This window comes from Zea mays, chromosome 10 (genome assembly GCF_902167145.1).
Source record: "Zea mays cultivar B73 chromosome 10, Zm-B73-REFERENCE-NAM-5.0, whole genome shotgun sequence".
Taxonomy (NCBI): domain Eukaryota; kingdom Viridiplantae; phylum Streptophyta; class Magnoliopsida; order Poales; family Poaceae; genus Zea; species Zea mays.
Genome location: NC_050105.1, coordinates 2,596,904 through 2,609,859, shown reverse-complemented (window position 1 = coordinate 2,609,859; position 12,956 = coordinate 2,596,904). Strand labels below are relative to the sequence as shown.

At 48.6% G+C, this 12,956-nt stretch overlaps 2 protein-coding genes and 1 pseudogene across 4 annotated transcripts; all 3 read left to right on the top strand.

Moving 5' to 3' along the window:
• The first annotated feature begins 381 nt into the window (after positions 1-381).
• On the top strand, positions 382-1,455 carry LOC109943114 (uncharacterized). The gene is made up of 3 exons (XM_020545942.1): positions 382-727; positions 802-994; positions 1,079-1,455. The coding sequence occupies exons 1-3, from the start codon at positions 615-617 to the stop codon at positions 1,373-1,375; spliced, it is 603 nt and encodes a 200-aa protein (XP_020401531.1). The 5' UTR covers positions 382-614; the 3' UTR covers positions 1,376-1,455.
• A 2,999-nt stretch (positions 1,456-4,454) lies between these two features.
• LOC100191975 (putative cytochrome P450 superfamily protein) lies at positions 4,455-8,391 on the top strand. Of its 2 annotated transcripts, NM_001137399.1 has the most exons (3): positions 4,455-4,489; positions 4,808-5,284; positions 7,034-8,389. In NM_001137399.1, the coding sequence occupies exons 2-3, from the start codon at positions 4,808-4,810 to the stop codon at positions 8,033-8,035; spliced, it is 1,479 nt and encodes a 492-aa protein (NP_001130871.1). In that variant the 5' UTR covers positions 4,455-4,489; the 3' UTR covers positions 8,036-8,389. The 2 variants fall into 2 exon arrangements, with proteins under 2 accessions (NP_001130871.1, XP_008661336.1); XM_008663114.4 differs by lacking the exon at positions 4,455-4,489 and having other exon boundaries at positions 4,625-5,284; positions 7,034-8,391.
• Positions 8,392-8,490: 99 nt separating this feature from the next.
• LOC103640694 (50S ribosomal protein L11-like) lies at positions 8,491-9,847 on the top strand (annotated as a pseudogene). Its single transcript, XR_002265553.2, has one exon. The product of XR_002265553.2 is annotated as a 50S ribosomal protein L11-like (transcript).
• The last annotated feature ends 3,109 nt before the right edge of the window (positions 9,848-12,956 follow it).

The window sequence follows — 12,956 nt, the reverse complement described above, 5'->3', positions numbered from 1 at the left end:
TGTTTGGCGGTTTTCCCTAAATTTTTCCCCCTATATTCTACTCGCGTGCCACGTCAGCATTCTCTTTCCCCCTATTTTTTCATCTCCTGCAGCGGTTCCCCCTAAATAATCCCCCTATATCCCACTACTACCATAAAATATTGTTTTACCTACTTATACATCACCCTTATCAATATATTTTCTACTGCAAACACACTATTGCGCACGTTGCTCGAGGATAGGGGGCCGACTCGCTCCCCCTAGATCTGGTGAATGCCTGTAGCATCCTCTTCCATTGTAGCACCTCTAGCGGTCACCGATGTGCACGGTAGCGTGATATTGCGGACGCTAAATCAAGGGGAGAGGAGGAGAGCGTCCAACTTTTTTGCAATTTGGCCCTTTTCGGGTTTTTTTCCCACATTTATGCCCCTGGCAGTTTCATTTCAAAAAATGGACCCTTAGCTCGGCGCCGTCATCATTGGCGCCGAGCATGTGTGTGCCGGCGCCAATACTATTGGCGCTTATACGTCAGACGCCGGTGTGATCTGGATTGACGTGGCACGTACCTCGGCGCCATAGATCTTGGCGCCGAGGTAGGCGCCCGGTCAACGACGCCTACCTCGGCGCCAAGATCTATGGCGCCGAGGTACGTTCCTATAAATAGTACCCTACGTCTGGCTTGTTGCTGTGCTCATTTCAATTCTTCTAAACTAGAGATGTCTAGGCGTGGTAAATATGCTAAACAAAGGTAAGTTTTGGATCTGCCTCTTATTTTGTGAGTCTATTATATTTCTGATTGTTATAGAGTTTATGGAAATTTAGGAAGGGTCCTTTGACCGGAACTGCCTTCGACCCGCTGCCTTTGCCAAGTGGTGTTCCAGTGCCTATGTGTTTTTGTGGTGATCCTTGTAAGGTCGATAAGTCTGAAGATCATGACACCTATCGACAGAGGTATTGGATGTGTGCTAACTTTGCATTTGAGCCAACTGTTGTTCAACGTCGGATGAATTTAATGGTGAGAATAGTCTTGTAATATGTTTACATTTGTGAATGTTTTTGTAAATGTTTTTTTGCGTACTAATAATTGCACATTTTGTAGACTCCTCCACCGCTATGTGATTTTGAGCAGTGGATTGACACCGAAATATCAGAGAAAGATAAGAAGTGGCTGGAGAATCTTCAAAAGTGGGATGCAGAGGACAAAGAGAGGATGAAAAAAAGACGAGAGGAGCTTGCTGCCGAGCAACAACGTGAAGACGAAGAGAAAATGAGGCGTGTTGCTGAATGCAGGGAAGATAAGGAGAAGAAGCTTGAGCGTGCACGTCGTGCAAAGGAAGCAATGGAGGAGAACCCTGATGCATTTCGCAAAGGCAAATGGCCCCGTTGTACTCAGTAGTATTGGTGTTTTATTTGAAGTTATGTAATAATGAACTTATTATTCGGTAATATGTATTGTCGAACAATGATATTTCGTAATGAATTACCTTCAAATTGATGAAAAATTACATAAATACATAATTGATGAAAAGTAGATTTAAAGCAATTCTTGAAGGCGACTTGAAGCAATTGAAATAGATAACCAACACGCTAAAAGCAATTGATACATAAGAGTTTTCTAGTAGTGCTCCCACATTCCAAATTGAGTTGAGCCTTCCCCATAGTATCCTCCCATTGTTGGTGTCTGCTGTGGGTGCGGTGGAGACGACGGAGGACCAACATTCTTGTTGTGACAAGGGCAGCAACAATATGGATCTGGGCATACTTGCACCTGTGAAGCACCACCATTGTTTGTGTCTCTTTCTTCCTCATCATTTTTGTTGCTTACTTCTCTCTCTAGATCAAATATCCTATTCTGTAGGTAGGATATGTATTCCGCATGAGGAAAAATTGGACGAGGATCTACCCAACGAGTGAACCCACAATTCTCCTTGACCAATGAATGCTGCATAAATGTTTATAGTTAGTTTCACTGAACAACAAAAGTATTTAGAAAAAAGGACTAGAAATTAATTTGTACATATGCATAAGGACATCTGAAGAAACGCCGGCCTCCATCAATTCCACCCTCAACGAACATCTGCACCAAGCAATCCTCGCCATGCATGCACTTCGGCCAATCTTCTCTCCTATTATCGTAGGACCTAAGTCTAACCTCTTTGTTGAAATCTTTTTTACTTTGAACTGGAAAGTTAAAAACCGCCTCTTCAAAAAAATCTAGACCAAGAGGGCCATCAAAAGACATTGGAGTTAACTTCCCTCCATCCTTTCGTCTCTCATTTACCGCACCCTTGCCCCTAGAAGACCCTGAAGCCATTCTATTGCACAATGAAGCAAATGTACAAAGGATCGTGTATATATAGGCTAAAGGATAGATAGTGTAATAGATTATAAACATCAGATATGTACAAAAACTCTGAAAAGGCTATGTTCTAGTTCTGAAAAGGCTACATGTCCTACGCTATGTTCTTTTTCTGAAAAGGCTATATATACAATCCTGAAAAGGCTATTTTTACACTCTGAAAAGGCTATATAAGCACTCCTGAAAAGGCTACGAAATGGATCTGAAAAGTATAGATGCTAGTCCTAAAATTAATGGGTCTTCATAGCCGAAGTAATATAATTATCCCAATCCAGTTGACAATCAATTGGGATGACTCGTCTTATGACATTTGGTGGATGACCGATATTAAGCACTCCGTCAACCGCAATGTCATCAGCTTGATGGAAACCTAACTTTTGTTTAGCCTTTGTAAACACATCTCTCAAGGAGGGTCTACCATCGAATAGTACCGGCACGTGTCGCATGTCAATGAACTTGGCATTTCCATACGGATCTTGTTCCACATTGCCTCCATGATACAAGCTCAAAAAATTGTCCATCTATTTGAAACACCAATTAAACATTCAATATAAACTGTGGATGGTTAGTACCTAACCACAAACCACTAATTTGTACCTAAATAAGTACAAATATAACCACCACCCACTAATATACTAACCACATTATAAAATACTCATATATAATAATTGCAAATTTTGACAGCACCTCCCCTGCACGGGTAGGATAAAAAACATGCACATTTGACTCACATTCATAATATTCAATCAAATTAGCATTTATCACATTATAAAATACTCATATATAATAATTGCAAATTTTGAAAGCACCTCCCCTGCACGGGGAGGATAAAAAACATGCACATTTGACTCACATTCATAATATTCAATCAAATTAGCATTTATCACAATAACTAACATTCATCACATTCAAAAAACCACAAATTATAGCAAAACAATTTAACATAATTAACACAAAATGCTTGCACAATAAACAAAAACCATATAAAATTTACCTAAACGGTCGGGGATGAACGTCGACGACGCGGGCGAGGAGCGAGCGCGACCGAGGAGCGCGCCCGAAACGGGTCGACGGCCGTGCGGCGGCGGTGGGAGGCGTCCGGCCGTGTCGGGGCGGCGGCGCGGTCAGGGCTGGCGGGGCTGCTGGGGGGCGGGCGTGGCGGGGCTGCCGGGGGGCGGGCGTGGCGTGTCCGGGCGGCGCCGGTCGGGGGAGGAGCGGCGCCGGGCGGGGCGGCGGGGGCGCTTGCGGGGCGGTGGCGTGCGGGTGTGGGCGTGGCGGCCGGTGACGGGGAGGAGCGGCGCCGGCCGGGTGTGGGCGTGGCGTCGCCGGCCGGGGAGGAGCGGCGCCGACCGGGTGCGGGCGGGGCGTCGCCGGCCGGGGAGGAGCGGCGCCGGGCGGGGACGGGCTTGGCGTCGCCGGCCGGTGGAGGAGCGGCGCCGGCCGGGGGCGGGCGGGGCGGCGGCGGCCGGTGACGGGCGGGGCGGCGCCGGCCGGTGGTGGAGCGCCGCCGGGGAGTAGCGCGGGCCGGGGAAGGAGCAGCGCCGGCGCGGGGTCTGTGCGGCGGCGGTGAGTTCAATTTTTTTGCACAGAAGGTCGACAGAGGTTGAATACAGGGGGTCGGCGCCAAGATCTATGGCGCCGACCCCCCGGACACGTGTTGAGCCGCCGACACGGGGGTCGGCGCCGTAGATCTTGGCGCCGACCCCCTGACACGTCACTGCCAGCCAACCGCCACGTCTGACGTATAAGCGCCAATAGTATTGGCGCCGGCACATGGAAGCTCGGCGCCAATGATGACGGCGCCGAGATAAGGGTCCATTTTTTGAAATGAAACTGTCAGGGGCGTATTTGTGGGAAAAAAACCCGAAAAGGGCCAATTTGCAAAAAAGTTGGAGGAGAGCGTCCACCGTTGAAGCCAGTCTAAAGACTTCCCTCCTCTCTCTCTTCGCCGCCCCTGTTTCCGCCGCCCCCTGTAAACCTCCCATCCGCCATTGCTAATCCAGCCACTCCTCCCCAAACCACGGGATCTATCCTACTCCCTCCTCCATTCGGCAGTGCCGCGTGGCACACCTATATATAAACACCCGGACTCCACACTCCCCCGGCATCGCCGCCCCCCGTCCCGACGAATTGGAATACGGAAAGCGAAAGGTAAGATCTTTCCCCCGGCCTCGCGATCCATGGTTCCTGCTTACCAGTTAGCACCGATGATGATTTTTGCGGCGCCGGCCACCGAGGATCTCTCTCTTTTTTTTAATCCTGCTCACTCCCCTAACTGTATCCAGTGCCTGCCATTCAGAATTTATTTTTCAAAAGACACTTTTACTTCGATACAAACGAAGTTCGCGGCCTCCATGCCCACCCTACCACCTTTGATCTGATCCACTCTGGCACCTTTTGACTGCATTGCGCTCGCCGCGATCCGATCCTAGTTCCTAACCCATGGAAATGCCGTTTCTCGTGAACCAGATGATGGATCTCGCCGACCCCCAGCAGCAGCAGCGGCTCATCGCCGGCGCGGCGCTGCTGCTGGCAACCGCGGCCTTCCTCAGGCTCCTCCTGGGCTCCCGCTCCGGGGGCGGCAAGCGCCTGCCGCCCACCATCCCGGGGGCGCCGGTGGTCGGCGGCCTCGTCAAGTTCATGCGCGGGCCCATCCCCATGATCCGGGAGCAGTACGCCCGCCTCGGCAGCGTCTTCACCGTCCCCATCATCACCCGAAGGATCACGTTCCTCGTCGGTCCCGAGGTGTCCGCGCACTTCTTCAAGGGCAACGAGGCCGAGATGAGCCAGCAGGAGGTGTACAGGTTCAACGTGCCCACCTTCGGCCCCGGGGTCGTCTTCGACGTCGACTACTCCGTCAGGCAGGAGCAGTTCAGGTTCTTTACCGAGGCGCTCCGGGCGAACAAGCTGCGCAGCTATGTCGACCAGATGGTTGCTGAGGCTGAGGTGCGGAATCACTTACCGACTTACTGCTCTGTCTTAAGATCTGTTTTTAGTCTAACCCCTTAATATGTGGTTCATGTGGCGATTCAGTACTTGCGATGAGGGTGAAGTGCTTGTTCTTGATATGTTTGGGTTTGTGGATCTGTAACTGTGGGCACATTAGGAGTAATTCAGTACTTGGGGGGACAGGGTTTGCAATATGATAGTTCCACAGGAGTACCATAAACCCCATACTTGGTGTTCTCATTCATGTTTATTTTCTGAGCATTTCTGCTTAAAGGTTGTTGGTTTAGTGCTTCTCGAGCATTTTGTTTACTATCTCGGTGGAGCTTTGTGGTGGCAAAAAATGCACTACTTTAGCAAATAGGACTTAACATCTATGATATAGCTCTTCACTTCCATTTCCTAAGAGCGTAGACATGGTGTGTGTTTTTTTTGTCTGAGTTCATTTGAGGCCAGCATATTTTTCTTCACTGGATTATCTAGTTCCTTCGGGAAGTTATAGGTTGCCTTTTTTTTCTTTTCGGAAAGGAGGCTCAATTATGACTAATGTGCAACTTTTGGAACCAGTGCGTGTCTATCTCACATCATCTTCATCCTTTTTGAGCTGATGCTTCCAGACCCTAAGTAGCAGGCTTTTGGGATTCCTTGCATGCTCTTCTTTTGTATTGGGACATTTTCTTTATGTGGTTCTTTGTATATTTCCTAGTTTTGTGTATTAAAGTTTCTTTTCTATGTTCTGATGAACTGTTTCTGTGTTCACATTCTTTCTACCTTTTTTTCTCAAGCGACACTCAATCAATTTAGAGATAATTGTTGTAAAAAAGATTAGATATAATGGGCAACATTCCTTTACTAGCTGATCTCTGCAAGCTATATTTATTTGCTAACTCACAAATGGATATGACACATGGACACAGTTTCTGTTTCTTGTAAAGGTGAGGTGGGAATAATATATTTCCTTTTTCTATTAAAGAATATTATCTTGTTATCAGCTCCTAAGTTTGTAAAAAGAAGTGCAGTTATGTTTCCTTGAGAGCTGACAAGATATGTTGTGCTGTACTCCATCTAGTTGAATGTGACGGTCAATTATAAAAGCATGGCTTCATATTACAGCCAGCATTATTATTATTTATTGCCCTGTCCTAAGATTCTTGACTTAAGTATTAATTTTAGGCCTTGAGCTTCATGCTTGCATTGAAACATTACACAAACTTGTTACTGAAAAAAAAGAATTTATGTGGCTACAAGCACCAGAATTGGCAGGATAAACTGCCAAACTCCTAAAGGCATCCTGGATGTACACATAGTGCAAGAAAAATTGCTTTGAGTACCTCATCTACCTTGCAAATTGAATTTTATCACACTGGCTCCATTGGAGCTTGTTAATCTCATCGCCTTTATTCATGATATTTAGGTTGCTACTGCAGTGTTGAACCAAACAAATCTTCTTATAATATTAGTTTTCATATTTTTTTGTTCTTTTTAGCTAATGAAGAAGCTAAAATTTTCATGTATATGCAGAGAGTTCTTTGTGCCAGATTTTCTGTACATCTGGCCTAATAAGCTTCAACACCCTTCTCCATATTAGTAATAACATGTTAGGATTTACTTATCAAGCCAAGATAAAATAAAATAAAAAATCACATATGTCATCCTGATCTTCTAGTTTTCTGAATTTGCTATTTTTTAATCATATTTTTGTATCCATGTTGGGTAATTAATATCATGCAAACCCAACCTTTCCTGCAGGAGTACTTCTCAAAATGGGGAGAAAGTGGCACTGTTGATTTGAAGTATGAGTTGGAGCACCTCATCATACTGACAGCTAGCCGGTGCTTGCTGGGAAGGGAGGTGCGAGAAAAGCTGTTCGACGATGTTTCTGCTCTCTTCCACGACCTTGACAACGGGATGCAGCCAATCAGTGTCCTCTTCCCATACCTCCCAATCCCTGCACATAAGCGCCGCGACAGGGCACGTGCACGTCTGGCAGAAATCTTTGCCACCATCATCAAGTCCCGCAAGGCCTCTGGACAGTCTGAAGAAGACATGCTGCAGTGCTTCATTGATTCCAAGTACAAGAATGGGCGTTCCACCAGTGAGGGCGAGGTAACCGGGCTACTTATCGCAGCACTCTTTGCTGGGCAGCACACCAGCTCTATCACCTCAACCTGGACTGGAGCATACATGCTTCGGTTCAAGCAGTACTTCGCAGAGGCTGTAGAGGAGCAGAAGGATGTCATGAAACGGCACGGCGACAAGATTGATCATGACATCCTCGCGGAGATGGACGTCCTCTACCGGTGCATCAAGGAGGCCCTCCGTCTCCACCCGCCGCTAATCATGTTGCTTCGTCAATCGCACAGCGACTTCACCGTGACAACAAAGGAAGGCAAAGTGTATGACATCCCCAAGGGCCACATCGTCGCGACATCACCATCCTTCGCCAACAGGCTGCCCCACATCTACAAGAACCCTGACTCATATGACCCTGACCGGTTCGGTCCCGGAAGGGAGGAGGACAAGGCTGCAGGTGCCTTCTCGTACATCTCCTTCGGTGGTGGCAGGCATGGGTGCCTCGGTGAGCCCTTCGCCTACCTTCAGATCAAGGCGATCTGGACGCACCTACTGAGGAACTTTGAGTTCGAGCTGGTATCGCCGTTCCCAGAGAACGACTGGAACGCCATGGTGGTTGGCATCAAGGGCGAGGTGATGGTTAACTACAAGAGGCGGAAGCTTGTCGTGGACAACTAAGATTGTGGTCGCCAGTCTCTATCTCTTAGATGCTTGCTTGCTTCTTTTTGATTCGATTGCTTTCACCTGTTTGTCAGCATTTGTTAAGTTCTGCTGCACACACGCCAGCTTTGTAGGGGTGTTTCTGTTGTTTAGGATTCTGTAATTTGCTTCGCCATGGGGGTCTGCCATGATATGCAACATCCGCTTGTTAGCTAGCTTCCTAGCTCAGCATTCCCCTTAGTCAAATCTGTAACCTGTAGCATCTACAAGCGTGTGGCTTTATTGTTGAAATCCTGATGTTTATCGTTCTCTATAAACACAAAACTGAACAAATAACCTCGCTGCAATGAATAAACTCAGGTGTTCAGTGTGAATCTGTTGGTTGTGCCCCCATGCTGCATTGAGTTGGACAGTACAGGCATTTCAGACTTGTTGGGTAATTAATATCATGTCGACACTGAAGGTGTCCAGTTTTCGTCCATTTTGCTTGCCGGTTTCTTTCATGCAACTTGACTGTCATTTGCAATGCGCATCCACCAAACTGACTGACTGCTTTTGTTCTGATCATCTTAGTAATCAGCAAATCGGATTTCCTATTTCATATCTATACTGAAGAAAATGGATGTTGAGAAATGAAGAGCATTGTCACTGGCCTCCGACAGGTAACTCTTGTTACGCGCCACAACAAGGTTTTAAGGCAACAGGTAATGATACTCACTACAAAAGGAAAGGTGAAACACATATGACGGACCGTAACATAAAAAGATAGGCATGCCAATTTTCGCTCACTAACAAATCGATTCTTATAGAAATGGACTTAAAAATAGGACATTTGACAGCCCCTAGCAGCGTTAACAAAGCCCAAACAAACGGACCCAAGCCTAGGGGCATTATTATATATCGCGCTCGCACCCCTGACGGCGGCGGCTCCTTGGCACCGATCGAGCCACCGTACGTCCCGCCGAGGAGGAACAGGTCTGGATGCTCCGAGTTTCTAATCGATGGCAGTACCCACTGTGAATCAATATAATTGGCTTCCATTCCCATTTACTGGCATTATTGATTAATTATATCGGTTTTCGATTCATCGACTGATCTGATATGTTAACGTTCTGCGCGTGTGCAGACTGCAGACATTCTATTCTATTCTATCCTATTTCTGCAGAGGAACGATGGCGGCAGCTCTGAAAGATGCATTCGTAAGGAAGTCTGTGCTGGCAACGATCCGCCTCGTCCTACCAGCCGGCGCAGCCCGCACGGGACCGGCCTCCAGTGAGCCCAGCGCTGGGCCCCTACCGGGTGAACCTGATGGCGCTCTGCAAGGAGATCAACGCCAGGACGCAGAGGTACAAGCCCGACACCCCGATACGGGTCACCGTGACCGTCTACAGGGACAGCACCTTCCAGCTCGTGGTGAAGCCGCCCTCGGTGTCGTGGCTCCTCAAGAAGGCCGCCGGGATCCAGACCGCCAGCCGGTTCCCCGGCCACGTCACCGCCGCGTCCCTCACCGTCCGCCACGTGTACGAGATCGCGAGGCTGAAGCTGGGTGACGACCCCTCCTGCAAGTACGCGTCGCTTGAGGCCATGTGCAAGTCCGTCGTCGCCACGGCCCGCTCCATGGGGATCGCCATCGTCAGAGATCTGTGATCGATCGAGCAGCGCGTTTGTCTAGTTGGTGCTGTAACGGCTAATAGTGTTAGTGTCTCTTCTTTAAAAAAATCAGCCATGGCAGGGGCAGGCGCGGTGGCCTTCATAGCCACAGTCTGGCGGCGATGGGAAACAATTGTTTAAGATATGGTATATACTGCAACGTCAAATCGTCGTCCTTCACTCGAGATGACAAGGTGTCTTTTCGTCTCTAAAGGCTATACAAATTAACACCACACGCGATCGCGTACGGCACAAACGCGCCACCCCCCTGCTCTTGCTCTCAGAGTTCAAAGCAATGGCGCGTACGTGTCTCAAGTTTAAACCACACAAACAAACTATAGTAGGTATAGATATCTGGACGCTAGAACAGAAGGAAGGATGGGAACCGGCCGGTGGTCGGAGCCGACGAGCCGGACTCCGACGACTGTTCATCTACCTAAACGTTTGTTCGTCTCACATTCATGCGGTGAGCTTTTTGCACTCTTTTCTAATTAAGCATGTGGACCAGACGACGATCTGTTAACCTGTAGAGTAATTTTTTTAGAGAAAGGTCATCAGCGTGATGCGAATAGGCCTGGGAATGGGCCATACAAACTCGTGGGCACAAATTAAAGGGCCTTCAAACCCATGGGCTAAACAATTTTGATTATTTTTGGGTTTTCCACTAATTAGGGCAGAGTTGGATTGGGCCATTCTAATAAAAGAATGAGCATGGATCTGTGACCAAACATGGCCCAAACGTACGTTTGGATCGAACAAAAGGGTGCAGCCCATGGAGCAGGGAGGTGGATCCTCTGCAACCCGTGCGTTCTTCGTGTACTGCTAGCTTCTCACCTGCCGCAGCAATCTGGAGGCGGCGCAGCATCTGTAGGCGGCGCAGCAGCAACCCGTTAGCTTCTCGACGGCGGCCCAAATCTGTCGCGGAGGAGCTCGACGGTAAGCAGATTTGTCCGACTGTCCTGCCCTACCCTCTACTGCTGATTTGGTTAACCAGATTCGCATCACGTCTACATGTTCACCAGATTTGGTTTTCTTTATTCACTGCTAGCTTCGCGTATAGATGTCCAAACAGTGTGAGCCGCCCGTTTGGCCCGTGGCACGACACGAATTTAGCCCGGTCCAAACACGGCCCGGCACGGCCCGTTTAGCGTGCCGGGTATGGGCAGAAACGACAGCCCGCGTGCTTTGGCCCGGCCCGACACGATAAATGGGTCGGCCCGACGGCGGCCCGCGTATTTGACAACACAAATGCAGTGTAGCGCAGGCCCAATTCAATTTCAGTCTAGCGTAGGCCCGGGACGGCGGCTCGGCTCTCTGCTTAAACCCTAACCCTATCGGCTATCCAGCATTCCAGCTATCCCCGACCTCGAGTCCCCAACCCTGGCCCGACGCCCTCTCTGCTCTCGGTCTCTGGCGGCGGTGCCGCCGTTTTCTCTCTCGCCTCTCGTGCCTTGGCCGTTGGCGATTCGGTCGTGCTCGGCTGGCGGCTGCTCGCCCTGCTCGTCGGTCGTCGATTGGGGATCTCGTCGTGCTCGCCGATGGGGATCTCGTGCTCGCCGGTCGTGCTCGGTTGCTCGCCCTGCTCATCGATCGTCGATTGGGGATCTCGTCGTGCTCGCCGATTGGGGATCTCGCGCTCGTCGGTCGTGCTCGGCTGCTCGCCCTGCTCGTCGGTCGTCGATTGGGGATCTCGTCGTGCTCGCCGATTGGGGATCTCGTGCTCGTCGGTCGTGCTCGGCTGCTCGCCTCTGCGCCCTGCGGTCGATTGGGGATCTCGTGCTCGGCTGCTCGCCCAGTCGCCCTTCTCTGCTTGGCCACAGCTCGTGCTCGCCCTTCTCGGTCTCTGGTTGCCCAGGCGTTCTCTTGTCCATCGTGCGGCACACCACAGTCCACACGTCGACGACGTCGTCTCTGGTGCTCCGGCTTTGAAAGGTTCGTCTCTACTCTCTACTCATTTACTGTCGTTAGCTTATCAGAATTCAGAAGATACATGCCGTCGCCCGTCGGCTGTCATTAGCTGATAGCCTGATAGTCAAGAACGCATCTCTGTCGTTAGCTTATACCTTATACATGTCGTCGCTAGCTTCCAAACAAGTTTGTTTAATTCTGTCGTTGTCTGTTTAATTCTGTCGTTAGCTTATACATGCATCTCTGTCGTTAGCTTATACCTTATACATGCCGGTCGTTGTCTGTTTAATTCTGTCGTTAGCTTATACATGCCATTGTTAGTTGTTGTCTGTTTAATTAGTTGTTAGTTGTTTATTTTAGTTGTTGTCTGTTATGTTTTTTATATTTAGTTTACAACATCTGAACTCACTTTAGTATACTGTTTGTATAATTTAAATTAATTGTACTTTTGGTGCATTGCAGTCGTTGAGGAATCGGAGGTGACATTCCTCTAACCGGTTTAGCTCCTCGGGCTCGTGGTCGAAGTCGGGGTCATGCATGGACCTTGACGCGGCTGCAGAGGAGGAGGAGCGCCGGCTTGAGGACCACAATGAGGCGCAGGATGCTAGGTACTTCCTGGGGTTTGGTGACACCCATGGAGATCCTATTGAGGTTGATACTGTTGTCGGCTCTCAAATTGGCACTGGAATCGGATCCACTAGCCCGTCAGCAGCAGTCCCTAATCCTGATTAGGCTGCTGATGCTAGTGGTAGCAACATGAAGAAAAGGTCCAAGTGCTGGAATGACTTTGATGAATTGACTAAGATTGTGAATGGTAAGAAAGTCAGGTATGCTGCTCGTTGCAAGCACTGTAAGCAAACACTTACTGCTCGATCTACTTCTGGTACTGGTCATTTGCTTCGTCATAATTGCCCTGCTAAGAAAGCACATGAACGCTCTGGGCAAGTCCAATCTGTGCTTAAGTACAATACTGACGGTACTTTGCAACGTTGGGAGTACTCTGCTTCTATTGCTAGGACTGAACTGTGTCGTTTGATTGCTAGGGATGACCTTCCTTTATGGCATGGTTCTACTCCTGCTTTTCAATGTTATATCAATCGTTCTCATAACCCTAGATCTATGCATGTTTCTAGACAGACCACTGCTAGGGACATGGTTAAATTTTATAATGAACGTATGGTGAACTTAATTGAAACTTCTAAAAATGATGTTGGTTCTGTTTGTCTTACTTCTGATATTTGGTCTGGCAAGGCAAAGGAGGATTACTTAAGTGTAGTAGCTCATTTTGTTAATTCTAAGTGGGAATTAGAAAAAAAGATTGCTTGCACTTCGACTCATTGATGGTAAGCATAGTGGTGTTAACATTGCTAATCTTGTAGCT

Excerpts from the sequence above, each read along its gene's own strand:
- LOC109943114 (XM_020545942.1), top strand. The coding sequence starts at position 615 with ATGGCGCCGAGGTACGTTCCTATAAATAGTACCCTACGTCTGGCTTGT. Across the intron at positions 728-801 it reads GGTAAATATGCTAAACAAAG|GAAGGGTCCTTTGACCGGAA; the intron begins GTAAGTTTTGGA and ends ATGGAAATTTAG. Across the intron at positions 995-1,078 it reads AACGTCGGATGAATTTAATG|ACTCCTCCACCGCTATGTGA; the intron begins GTGAGAATAGTC and ends CACATTTTGTAG.
- LOC100191975 (XM_008663114.4), top strand. The coding sequence starts at position 4,781 with ATGGAAATGCCGTTTCTCGTGAACCAGATGATGGATCTCGCCGACCCC. Across the intron at positions 5,285-7,033 it reads AGATGGTTGCTGAGGCTGAG|GAGTACTTCTCAAAATGGGG; the intron begins GTGCGGAATCAC and ends CCTTTCCTGCAG.